At 40.6% G+C, this 13,730-nt stretch overlaps 1 protein-coding gene across 1 annotated transcript in view; it reads left to right on the top strand.

Moving 5' to 3' along the window:
• PLB1 (phospholipase B1) overlaps positions 1–13,730 on the top strand; it is a 74,062-nt gene that overhangs the window by 36,497 nt on the left and 23,835 nt on the right. Inside the window, exons 26-36 of the mRNA XM_075089108.1 lie at positions 292–359; positions 1,392–1,435; positions 2,687–2,795; positions 6,518–6,569; positions 6,714–6,794; positions 7,893–7,958; positions 8,372–8,472; positions 9,290–9,371; positions 9,824–9,928; positions 11,739–11,834; positions 12,939–13,010. Of these exons, the coding sequence (XP_074945209.1) occupies positions 292–359; positions 1,392–1,435; positions 2,687–2,795; positions 6,518–6,569; positions 6,714–6,794; positions 7,893–7,958; positions 8,372–8,472; positions 9,290–9,371; positions 9,824–9,928; positions 11,739–11,834; positions 12,939–13,010 (876 nt within the window). The remainder of the gene's footprint in view (positions 1–291; positions 360–1,391; positions 1,436–2,686; positions 2,796–6,517; positions 6,570–6,713; positions 6,795–7,892; positions 7,959–8,371; positions 8,473–9,289; positions 9,372–9,823; positions 9,929–11,738; positions 11,835–12,938; positions 13,011–13,730) is intronic.

Genomic DNA, 13,730 nt, shown 5'->3' with positions numbered 1-13,730 from the left:
TGAACATGTCCCTGCTCATTGCAGGAGGGTTGGACTAGACCTGTAAAGGTCCCTTCCAACCCAGACTATCCTATGATTCTATATATTTTGTGCATCATATACAATTTGATGCTTATAAATAATTACAAAGGTATTGATGCATTCTTCAGGAGGAAGGTTGGGGAGAAGCCAGATGCCTTCTAATGCTTTTGAAGAAATGCACTCAAAGTAAATAAAATTACTATGTATGAATGACTACTGTATTAATAATTGTGCTTTAATTTCATGTGGTTAATGAAAAATAATATCCAGGCTGGTACAGGAATTGCCTCAGATAATCTCCTGGATTTGGACACTGAATACCGGGGACTGTCTTGGAGGTAAGTCTTCAGCCAAGATGATGAGGAGATATGTATTCTTTCCTGGAAAGAACGTTATTTTCTTCCACGTGGTTTGGGACTTTCAGCTGCCAGTTGATTAAAAAAAAAAAAGTTGCTAGCACTTCTTGTGAAGATGTATCAAGATCCAGGGTTTGTCATAAAGGTGGCTTTGCAGAAAATGTTTTCAGCAATTGATTTTAAGCTAGCCTTTTGACTTCTCTCATGCTTTTATCTTTGGCTGCTTGTGACACTTTGTATTTTATTGGTGGGATGGCAAGTTGGAAATCTACAAAATTGGAGAAAAATCCCTGGAACAAACAAGTCAAACCTGGGTGCTTTTGGGATGACTTCTCAAAGTTTTCTATTTCTGAACTTTTTGTAGCGCCGTGGAAAACGCTTTAACTGCAGAACTCTTATCACATGCAGCTCACAGTTGTAAAGACTAGGGTTTTTATTTTTTTGGTATGATGATGTTGCTCAGTTGATGCTGACTGAAGCAATTATGTGCTGTCTTAACAATTCTCCGTAAGCCCGAGGGTGGCCCAAGTGTGTCCCACCAATTGAAAAGCTGGAGAGAACATACCCTGTGCAGGGGGCAGGAAAAGAGACTGAGGAGCTGCTGCTGCAGATCTCTTGTCACCCAGGGGCAGGCTGGCTGGTGCTGCCTTAGAATGGCTTCATGAGGCTGGAACTGGCCTCAAAGTTGACCTTCTAATCTGCAGTACTTTAGGCCTCGAGTATTCAAGTATGTAGCTGCCGCAGGCATTTTTCTGCCATTTCATAATGATTGACTATACCCCGATACAGCTGCAAAATCACTGAATCCTCCTGACAAGCATCTTTACCACTGAAACCTCATCCATTCTCCCTAGTAGCACTTCCACTTCTGTCCTCTCCATGTAATCTGATAGATGGATAGTTACCAAATTAATCACCCTTCGTTTTTTCTCATGATGTGGTAGGCTTTCACTTTGCTTATTGTCTGTGTCCAGCTAAGAGATGAATGACTAGCATTTTTCTTTCTCATTTTAGTATTGGAGGAGATGCATCATTAGAGAATGTGACAACTCTACCTAGTAAGTAAAAGCTTTGCTAGATCTAATTGGCAAGGTTGGAGAGAGGGAATGGACTCATTTCTGATATGTTTACAGAGAGCTCTTAAGTATCTCAAAGTTGGTTTAGGGTAATTAACAAGAACTACCTTTGAAAGAAACAATATCCTAGGACTAATGAATAAAAAGTTGGCTTCATGAGTGAAGCTGAGAAGCAGTTAGAAATTCCCTTTGTTTCTTTTCCCTCTCCCTTCTCAACTCCTTGGTGAGTGTTATTTGAATTTCTAAATGAATTTGCTATGTCCATGCTTGTTATACAATTAACATTTTCTTTTAATAAATATTGCACCACAGCTTTTTCCAAAAAGACATGTTCGCATAGAGTCGACCTTTTTGGTAAATAAAGCTGACTACTTGTACATGTGACCTGAAGGAAATTATTTTAACTTTCTCCTCACTGAAACATGTAACTTCTTGTAGCTCAGTTTATTGTTAATGTAAAGCTACTGGAGTTTAAGTTTGGATCAGCTGTAATGATAAACTTCCATTTAAAGAGGGCCAATAAACTGTCCTTCTGTGCGTTGCCCATTTATTACAGGCAGAATGTAACAAGAATATAATTAGGATAAGCAGTTAATCGATTCACTGGATGCTATTACATTTGACAAAGCTTGCATTAAAATGTGGTTGAATTCAGTCTTTGAGATTAAGGTAGCTTTTATAGTTTACAGTGTGATCATTTTCACTATCAGCTGCAAATTACTCTAACAACTTCCTTTTGGACGCTACTACAGAGGTAATGGAGAGTATGGTGGGATTTCATTAGAGCCATGAATCTGAGGTTTTCTTCAGTGGTCAGTAGTATGAGATATTGCACAGCTGTGATGTAGACCCAGATCCTCTAGCTGAAAACAAGGTCCTGCTGGGCTGAAGCCCCCTTCGGGTTTGCTTCACAAAGTCACCGTCATGTGACCGAGGATTTTATTTTAGGCTTTAACCACTACAACATGAGAGAACTGCACAGAGTAGTCCTCAATTCTGCTCATCTTATCCGCCAGTGATGGTGCAGGGCACAGCAAGAATGCTGCTGCCTGAGTTGCTGCCAGCTGGTGGTCCCTGTCGCCACGGCTTGGTGGATGCAACTAGTTGAGTGGAGGCTGCAGCAACTGTGCTGTACTATGACAGCAAAACTGTGGCAGTGCTGGTGGTGCTAGTCCCTGTAGGCAGACAGTGGATGTAGGCATTTTCCTTTCATTGCCATCTTTCTTTTTTCAGACATCTTTCGAGAGTTTAATGTTACAATCATGGGCTATTCGACTGGCACCGGGAGTGAGAATGATTCCAATTCATTCCTTAACCAGGCAGTTCCTGGAGCACAGGCTGAGTATGTAGCTTTTTGTTTTACATTTGCAGGTGATGCATGCTTCATGTAATTCCCTTTCAACTGTCTCATGTGCTGTCACAACTTGCTCTGAACAGCAAGAAAAACCAGTCTAGTTAGGATTGAAAATTGGCTCAAAACCTGTTAAATGTATCAGCTTATTTCATAGCTGAACTTAGAAATGAAGCTGACAGTCCTGGTTATGAAATCCACAAACAAGAAACTGTTTGGTAGTGGTGGTTTCTATTCTTCCTCTTCAACATTTATTCATTTAACTATTTATCTGTCAAAAAAATCTCTGAGAGCATGGATGTTTTCAGAATAATGAGTGTGTAGTGAATTGGTAAGGTAAAGAGATACTGAGAAAAACTACATGAAATCTTCCATAATTCTGCCCTCAGGCTTCTGGATAAGCAAGCAAGAGTGCTTGAGAGTTAAAAAGCAGCCACAGTCTGGAATCTGAAGAAAGAATAATTTCTGATGGTCATATATGGATTTTGGTGCATTGCAGACCTAGGGATTGTAATGTCTTGGAATCATCTGAATTTGGCTCGTTGCTTTTAGTCACACCTGGGAGGTTGCATGAGTTGAGCTTTGCAATGCTGCTTATCCTAGAAATCCCTGGCTTCTTATTGAAAAAGCCAGTGCTGTTTAATTAACAAAACAGATGGCTGCTGGAATTCAGTCATAGTTTGGGCACAGGTTCTGGCAGACCATGCCTAGACTTGACATTGTTAGTTAATATTACCCAGACCTTTGTTTGTTTGTTAAAGAAAAATTCCTCTTACTCCCCAAAGAGGTCTTGGAAGTGAAGTTCAGAAGCCAAGTGAGGTGCTTGAGTTTGCTGTATCTAAGCAAAGATTGCTAGGATTTATTAGGTATATTTTTATTGGTCTCCTGTGGGCCTTGAGTAACTTCTGATTCATACTAGCAATCTAGTATAGAAAGAAATAGTCTGCTAGGTCCCCTGATACATCCTACAGCCCCCCATACCTGAGAGAAGGGATTTTGTTTCCTAGTGATGGCTGAATATGTCTGTGTATGTGTAGTGAAACATGTGCAAGGATTATGGCTCTGATTCAGCCATTAATGAGAATTTATTACACACTTTTATATGCAGCATATAGATTAGCTTCAGCATTTGCTTGTTATAGGAAAGAATGAGATAGGTGCCTGTCTCGTATTTTGTATCAATTAAATCCTAAATAGGCTTTTTGGAGTGGTAGGAGGACTTGAAACAGGATACACAACCTCTTAAGTCACCAATGTCACTTAAAGCTGTTTATATCAGTAGCAACTGAGGCATTACTATTAAGTAGTTATTTGTTAGCTGTATGAAATGGGTTGATAGACGTTAGTCTAATGAAAAATTGTTTCCTTCATCTATACCAGTTAGTCTTCTCTCTTCTCATGCAAGCAACTGGACTGGATAAACATGATGAAGTGGAGCTCTCTATGTTCTGCAACCATGTTTTATAAATATTCAGCAAGGAGATGCAGACAGCCATTGTCCCAGATTTCTGCTAGTCTTCTGTTGTTTCTCTGCCTCGTTACTCTCTGTAGAAAGGTGCACAACAGTAAAGTCCTGTAAACTACTACACTAATATCCCTGAGATACTTCTTTTGGGGTTCTGTTCTGTCACATTCTGGCTTTTGATGCATCTGAGAAGATGAACATATCCTAGTTGAATATTGAAATGTATTGCAACCTAAGAAAGCGTTTCTCATGCTTTAGGTATTTGTATTTGGCCCTGGAATGATGATGCAATTATACAGCATTTATTCTTCATCCGCCAAAACCATCCATTTTTTCCATGATTCAGAGGGCAAAAAGAGTCCATCAGCTAATGCTGGTATTTCAGAATCACTTCCTGGCCTGTCTCACTTTTGGGTGCTAATCTGGAAACTGCTTTCCAGAGGTCCTGGGACCTTTCTGAAATCAGGTTGTTCAGCACCCTTACCAGCTTTGGAAACCAGGTGTAAGGGTTTCTTGAAATGAAATCAGTGGCTGCTTTGAAGAGCTCTTTAGTGAACCTGATGGCAGTGTAGCAATGCAGGCCTCATTCAGCAAAACGTTCCTAAGCTTATCTGCATTCATTGCCAAAGTGCTTACTTACGTGCTGGAATTAAGGATAGGTCTGAAGCAAAACCTGGCTGACATCTCTGATTTCACCTGAAAAAATGGAGGTTAAGAATTTAAGGCTTAGAGGAGAGAACAGGTCACAGGAACTGTGAATATCTGTGTTTCCTATTAACAAACTGTTTCTGTTAATCAAGATCTAAATTTGGTGGAGATTGCAGCTCAAGGATGGGTGATTTCTGGCACTGCTTCATTCAAGATGATGTTAGAACTTACTGACTGCATTGGCTCAGGATGCATCAGCACTTCAGTGACTGCATGAGAAATCAAAGGTGTTGCAGACTATCAGTTCAATAAGTAGTGTTTTCTTCTGGATCAATATTGAGGTCGATGCCCTATCTTAGGGGTTTCCAAAGTAAGAACAAGAAATTGTGACCACTTGTGGCTTGTGATAGCTTTGGGACGTAAATAAGTAGGTTATGACATTGGACAAGGGTAACAGTGAACAGAACTATTACGTGCATACAGTGTCTGTGTCACAAGTAGATGTATGACAAGGCTCATTCCTCAGTAAATACTCTTATGTTAGTGATAAATCGGTAATCAGTTGGAATAGGGTGGTGAGAGATATCGCCTGTTCCTACAAGTAGACTCAGCATTGCAAAGGAGAGCTAAGCTTGGGTTGCTATACAAAACAAGTGTCATGCTTATTAATGTCAGCTGATATGCTTCTAGAAATGATAGACAGTCAGCAAAGTGCTTCTAACAAGAGCCTGGAGGGAGAGACAGCTCATACCATACCACAGATACGCCTGGAAGGCCAAAGCTTTCCAACCACATCCTCAAATATGCATAGAAAAGAGAACCAACGTGTCAGGGCAGTCAAACAAGGTTGAAGTGTTCAGCCTAGGTAACTTAAAATTGATAGCCGTTCATATATGTGCATACATGTATACACACACATATACATCATACACATATGTGTATATACAGAAAAGAGAGAGTGCTTACCTGGCTATTGGAAAACAGAGAGGCTGTTATCTTAACTTCTCTGAGTAATCCTGAAAGTTTCTTGGGTTTTTAATTACCCTGGAAAGGTAGAGTGCACAGAGCTGCTTTACATAATTGAAAATTAAGTATTGACTCTGGGCGCAAGCTACAGAAATGGTGGAGGAGTGCACAGTGAACTCTGAAACACTTCAGGTTTGCAGGGGGATGAGCTGTGGCTTATGCACAAACGTTGCTCAAGAGGCCAGTTCAATACTGGGACTTGGGATTCCCTTGTTTTAGTCCATGAGGAATAGATTGATAGCAGTCTAGTTCTAAACAGGCCATCTGCTTACAAACATGTTGCTGTCTCTCGCTTTTCAGCTGTTTTAGGTGTTAAGTACTGTAATAAAAGCTAAACTTATGGTTCCAGATTAATTACTGAATTTGAGTAAAATCAGTATTCAAGTTCAACTTGAGGTTGACTTTCTGCAAAGATGTGAACATGTAATTTGGTCACAGCAACGTGAGGATTGTACTGTCTCCACATGCAACCCTTCTGATATCTGACAACTTGATTTAAGGTGTGTGAAGAGCATTAATGTTGATGTCTCCATAAGGGTGTTTCTTTTTACTCACTAGTTGTCCTTCTTCACAGGCACTTACCAGCCCAAGCAAGGAATCTCCTGAGACTAATGAAAACTGATCCTGTAAGTTGTTTGGGACTCCTTTAATCTTACGGCACAAAAAGAAACAGGTGTTGCTTCACATGATAGACCCACCTGCAATAATACCATCTGTGTATCACAAAGTCAAAGAAATTCAGGCTTGTTATTTTCTTTTCTATTGCACAGAGAATTGACTTCAGTGCTGACTGGAAGCTCATAACGGTGCATATTGGAGGCAATGATCTGTGCAACTATTGCAAAGATCCTGTGAGTAGTAAAACTGGTTAACTGAAACTGAGTTGGGACTGTGATGTCAGTGTAGAAACACGTCAAGGGAAATCCATGGACCTTTAGAGCCTTCACAGAGATAGCATGAGTTATACGTGCTGCTTTATGTTTGATGGTGGTTGCTGCTGGTAGTGCCCTGATATAAAAACACAAGTGGCAGAGTAGGATGGTTGTGTTCTCTCTGGCTTACTCCAGGGTAAGAACCATTTCTCTTTGCGCTGTTTTGACTATGAGCAAAAAGTGGAAAATAAGAAAAGTTTCACTCTGCTGCTCATGGCCTCTTTAGGTATCCAAAAAAAGAATTACACTGCTTTGAATTACCACTAGTCCAATCCTACAATTGCCATCACCCCATAACTCACAGTGTAGGGAGGTGCTAGGAACAAGTGAGGTATATACGAGGGACGTTGCTACAGTGCTCAATATAATTTGAATTTTATGCTTCTCTGGATTGTGGAGAAGCCTTTAGGGCTGCCATAAGGAGATCATGGGAGTTGAGTGGGCAGGTGGCAGGGAGAGGCCACCTTTCTCTGCCAGCTCTTACTCTCTTTCCTTTAATATGCTAACTTCTTGTGAGCATTTTCAATTCTCCTGCAACCCCCTGTGCTTAAGAAATTTGCTTCTTCTGCAGAAGCCTCGCTAGGCATCTTTGCTGCTGCCAAGTTTTATTGCTTTATTTATAGTTATGACCTTGACTAGCAATGATTTCACCTAGCTTTATGAGAGCTTATCAGCTGGCTTTGAGCACGTCTATGGCTGCTTAGTTTATGCTGTTCAGCATGCATTCACATGGGGTTCCTTCCTGCGTCTTTACATGAGGGACCCAGTGGATTTGGGTTAAATATACTGCTACTCAACAAGGTTTATTTTAAATCCAAAATTTCGCCGAGTCTTTCTACATTTTAGATTAATTGATATGCTTAAAATCCCTAGCCTCCAGAAAGAAGAAAGAACATTCTACTGACCACAATGTTGTATGGCAGAAAAGGAAGTGAATGAATGTGATTCTCCAGCCTCCCAAGCAAAATGCCTTGTGTCGCTGTTTAGCAGTAATCTCTTCTCTTCTGTTTTTCTCAGGATCATTACTCAGCTGTGAATTTTGTCAGAAGGATTCAAGAAACTCTTGACATTCTGCACAAGCAGGCAAGTGCTGTGAAATTGTCCTAGCATGCTAGCTCATATTGGTAATGACTGATTGGTGCTAGTTCTCCTATTTGTTTGATTTTGGGCTTTTTTTTTTTTTTTTTTCATTCTGGTACCAAACATATTCCACTGACTTCTACAAAAGCTTTTGGTTGGTTTTTTTTTTTGGTCTTGTTACCTGAGAGTAGTGAGACGCAGTCTGATGCAGTCTGAAATGACAGACTAACATTGGACCATGGTGTTGGAAAAGAATCAAAAGCTGAGTTGGAGAGTTTGGTGGGGGGTTTGTTGCCCCCCCCCCCCCAAACAATGAAGAAGAAGGGCTGTCAAATGGCTGGACTTTGGGGTAAAATAAATGCACTGTGGACTGCATAAACCGTTCCTTCTAAGCCAGAGTCTGACTTACCTTTCAGGTTCCGAAAGCTCTAGTGAGTCTGGTTCAAGTGATGGACCTCCTTCCTCTGAGACAGTTGTTTGTGGATACTCAAGTTTATTGCCCTACTTACATGGCAGAGTAAGGCTTGTTTGACTTCCTTTTGTACCTGAGCTTACTATCCATGATGATAAAGCATGTTCTTATTCCATGCTGCTCCCACCACTTGAAGTGATGTTCAAAGGTAGCACTACAGTCCTATGTATACCCCATGCAGTGCTGACATCACCCTGCCTGATGGCGTTGCCTTCTCTTGGCTTTGACATAAGTGTTGTCAGAGGACCTGTGTGTTGTCCATGTCTAGAACTGTAAGGTTTCTTGTGATATATAATGTATACCTCAATGAACTTGGATTAGAGTTATTGATACAGGGTTCCTCAAGGTGGGGTTGAAGTCTACAAGCATTGGGATTTTCAAGCCTTTTGAGAGCATGTGAAGTATTTGCAGAGTAGAGAGATTTCTCCTCTTTCAGAGGCTTTATTGCAATGGGTAATTAGCATTGTTTGCTGACCCTCCAGACACGGACAAGTTCTGTTTTGGGATTGCAAAAGGAATTGTTGATTGGAAAGGTATCAGCTCAGAGGTAATGCAGCCTTTGGATGCCAGGGTGTAATGAATGGGACAAACCATCACAGTACAGTGTACATCACTTTGATATACCTGGGGGTAAAACCAAACTGATTTAGGGTAGTGTTATTCATGTGAGGCAGAAAATAAGACTAAGGGTTGAAATGATGGACGATGGCAAGGACAATAAGATGTCTTTGCAGAAACACAACTGTACAGGTTTCCTTGTTCCTCCCATGTCATTAGGGTGTTGGGTGGCAAAGCGTGAATTCTGCATTCTCAGATCTCTAACTCTTTCTATTCCTGCTTTCTCCTCTAACCTCTCCCACAGTTATCTGTGTAGTTGTGTTCTCACAGGAGAAGAAAACTCACCAAATTTAACGATGGTGAGGGAAGCCACCAGAGCTTACCAGGTATGTTTATCAAGAGTGGTGCAGTTACTTTATTTCCAGTTGAGGTGAGCTCTTGGTTACTAAGCAACATAACATATATAAATATTTTACCCAAATGGGCCCTATGAACTAAGCAGGGGGTAATCTGATGCTATCCAAAACACCATATGACTAAAACCAGCAGCAAAGCTCTTCAGAAAAATTTTGTTTTCAAGTACAGATGAATAGGTGGGAGTTTAGCCACCAAAATCCTGTCCCCCACAGACGGTTGTAGTGCTGTGTTTCAGCCTTCTCAGCCACTTTGCAAGGCTCACCTTTTGCCAACATCTGTGGCTATTTCAGCGAAGAAGTAAAATCTCCCTTCTGATTCTCAGGCTCTCAAAATAAAATAAAATAAAAACCAGACAACCCAACTAGTTATGATACAGACACGTTGATGGATTACTGGTGGTTGTGGGTTTTTTTTCTTGCAGCTTGGCATTCAGAGACTAGTGGAGTCTGGCAGATACGATACTCATGAAAATTTTACAGTGATCATCCAGCCTTTCCTCCAAAATCCCAAGATTCCTCTTGGTCAGGTATGGTCCAAAGAGACTTCTACATGCAAAGGACTAAGAGTGGGTATCTAACTTTTAGAGACTACATGCGAAATAGTTTCAGCTTGTTCTGTGCTTTTCTTATTAGAAGTTGTTCCTTTTTGGTACAGTACATCAGATTTCTTCATCTAGTTTGCAGTTTTATTTTACATACCATGCTGTCAGTATAAGTTCCTGTTTTGGAAAATGAATCAAAACCTGAATGCAGAGGTTTGTGTATTTTCTCAAGGGTACATAAATATTTTTCTTTCTGAAAATATAACACGATTAATAAAAGACAGATTAAGTTACAGTTCTTAAAGCAACATGTCTGCGTTGCTCACTGGAGACTACAGCATCACATCCTCTTTATGTCCCGTAACTCATTCTTCTATGTCTGACAGAAAGAGAAGTTTACATATGACCTGGTAGAAGTAGTAGTTTTATGTAGTGAGCCCTTTTTCCTGTTATTGGCAATTATATTTTAGTACCTTGAATGGTAAACTATAAATCTAGGAAATGATCCAAACCTCTTTGGAAATGCAACTAATTTTCACATGCATCTGCACTTCCTCATCTCACCTGGAACTAAGAGCAGATGGGGCAGAATATTGAGCAGGGATTGCTCCGGTATAATTGAACTGGAGTTTCCCGAAAACACTGGCAGTAGCTAGTGATAAGTTTGAAAAGTTCAGATGCTGCTACAGACAAATTTGGAAAACTGACTGAAAGCTTCTCAGGAAAAACAGGCATTAATTTTGGGTGGGGTTTTTGTTTTGATATGTTTTTTTTGAGGGGGAGAGTAGGGGGGTGGGAATTTATGTAAGGTTTTGCTTGCTTGTTGTGCTGTGAAGCTGGTTTCTGTGAAAAGTTATCACTAGAGGTTTTGGTACTGAGGTAGGGAACACAGAAATAAAAACAGAAGCAGCAAAATATTTGTGAACTTTTTTATAGTCTCACAAGGATTAGTTCAGATCTTAAGAAAGCTCAGGATGTTGCTTTTCATTCTTATCTTGCATAACATTCAGATGTTCTTGAACTGAAAACTCTGCCTCTGAATTTGCAGAAGATCAGATACAGATGCAAATTTTGGTAGTAGTCCTCTAATAAGTTATCCCAAACACACTGAATCAAAACCTGCTCAAGTTTGAGGAAGGACTGCTCTGACAAAAAAATGTTCAGTTATCTGTGACCTAAATTTTCTCTCATCTCAATACTCATATGAAAGCCAAGATATTTAAATTTCCAAACTCCATTTCCTTCAGAAGTACCAGTGTCTGTATTAAAGTACAGCTTTGCTCAGAAAGGGGACTGTACTGGTGTACTCGGTCAGCCTGGCTGCCTTCACTCAAACACTTGCTTCTTGCTCCTTTCAAACTTGCAGAACTGACACAGCTGTGAAAAAGCAGATGAGCTCTCTTCCTTCTGGTGAAGCATCCATAACATGCTTGTTACCATGTAAGGTACTGCAGAGCATAGTGGTGCCTGTGGTACGGTGATGCGCCGAGGAGAGGAACCCATCTTGATTGCAGAACCCAAAGAGAGACTAGACACGTAATGGAAAATTGTAGTTTTCCTACTTCTGGGTGGATCTACCCTTGAATGTACATAAGCATCTCAAGTGTTTCTGGTAGCTCATGATCCTGCTGAAGTACACTTTGTATCACCAGGTGATCATGAGACTTTCTACACTGGAGCAGCAAGAACAAGTAGCATGAACCTCATTACTGGCTCTGATTAGGCCTCAGCAACCCCAAGTTGGAGCTGTGTGAATTCTTCTGCACTCAGATGTCCTTTATGCTTTCCTCTGTAGGATGGGCACCCAGATACCTCCTACTTTTCACCTGACTGCTTCCATCCAAGCCAGAAAGGCCATTCTCAGCTTGCCAAGGCTCTCTGGAATGCTGTGGTAAGGTGACAGGCTCTGCATATAATGTTGCCTTTACCTAGACCCGACTACCATTAAAATAATCTCCATAACAAACTTTGCAATGAAGGCCTGCATAATGCTGGACCTTGTGTGTGTTTCTTCTTTACTAGTCAGATACCCTCAAATTTCTGGTGCAGCTCTCAGCCTAGAATCTTTTGCTTCTAAAAGTGTGTGGGGAGGAGAGGGGTGCTGCAAGTGCATGAACCTGATCATTCATGATTTCAGCTGAGCAACTTCAAGTCTACTTCACCCATTGTCATGAAAGGCAGAACAGTATTCAATATGGATGATGTTTCTATGAGCTGATGTGGGAAGCCTCCAAATAAAGAACTGTAACTGTATATGGCAATTTAAAATGGTTTACTTAGAAGTTTGTTTTAAATCCATGTGTTGTGAATATTTCATTAGGAATTAAAGTGGCTTTAATTCAGTTTAGTTTTACTACCTTTGGAAATGAGTGAAGCTCAATAAAACAGCGTCATTAAAGATTGCTTAAGCAAAGCCATTTTACTTAGCATTGCAGTGCAGTAGGATTACGCATGCAGTCAGAGGTGGTATCTCAGATCCTGGATGGTAACTTCTTTATGCTTCGGGGTAATGTCTTAACAGCTGACATGATTGCTTGCAATCATCAAGCAGTGCCTCTAATTATATTTGGTATAATCTTCTTTGTATAAACAGCCTTTTGTTGGAGATGCCATCATGCAGCTTAGCTATAAAAATTGAGGGACTCTTAGTGTCTTGTCTTTTATGCAAGAAAAGAGAGTTTACGACCTTGCCTTCTGGCAAAATTCCAAGGTACTTCATGTGCCTGCCAAAATCCTCCAGGAGTTTAAACTGATCCAGTGTATCTTTCCACTTCCCAATTTAAGCTTCTTTCTAGAGTTGCTGTTTTGTTACGCAGTTGCCATGTTTTTTCAGAAATAGATGCATTTCAGCTGTGGGTAAATCAAGGTCTGTAAATACAGGCAGCTTTATATAAATTTGAAAGGTATGTTTAGATTCTTTTGGATTAGAATTGTTATACAAATGTAAGATGAGCTAACATGGTTACAAAATAGGGGGTTTTGTCTTCCTTTCTAGTTACAGCCTGTAGGCCAGAAAGCTGACTCATTTAATTTCATGGATGACATCGTCCTTGACTGTCCAACTCAGGTAAATATACCAATGTTGTGGAAGCTGGGTATCAGGAGGCTGTAGGTGCTTGTGCTTGGTACAGAGAGCAGGGGTTCAGTATGTCTGGAACAAGTTTCCTGATAACTTTTGTTCTCTGCTTACCTCTGAATGAGTAAGTGCTCTCATATACTGGCTCTGTGTCCCTTGGCCTTCTGCTGTGCCATGAATACTGATTGATAACATGCTGATTTGTGTGTTTTCAGTTGTACCGGAGGTTGTGTTTTCTTATGTTTGTGAAGTACAGAGGCAGCTCAAGCAGCAAACAGCAGAATAAGCTGTGTTAACTCTCCCATTAGAATCAATGGGGTTTGGGCACTATAGCAGCTCTGAAAAGCCCAGTATCTGTTACCTCTTGAATTAGTGGCAGGTTGGTTTTCCCGGCGTGATCCATAACAGGGATACTTCGGACTCTTTGGAAGCTGCTTCTACTGTTATAAAACAAACTGCTGAACTTGCAGTACAGTTGCTAGGTATCAGCACGTAGAAATGACTGCTGCAGTCAGCAATAACTGGGTTCCTTTCTTCAGCAGTTTCAATGAAGAGGCCAAAGAACTGAACACATCAGGGAGCTAAGTTGTTCTCTCAGGTCTAGAGACAGACAGTCAAGTCATACAGGATGATTTTGTCAATATCATGTCCATCCTGTCAGAAAAGGAAGATCTGCTCAGTTGTTTATCAGCATGTTTCAAACTTTCTCAG

This window comes from Phalacrocorax aristotelis, chromosome 3, assembly GCF_949628215.1.
Source record: "Phalacrocorax aristotelis chromosome 3, bGulAri2.1, whole genome shotgun sequence".
Lineage (NCBI taxonomy): Eukaryota > Metazoa > Chordata > Aves > Suliformes > Phalacrocoracidae > Phalacrocorax > Phalacrocorax aristotelis.
The sequence above is the reverse complement of the archived record's forward strand: the minus strand, read 5'-3'. Positions and strand labels throughout refer to the sequence as shown.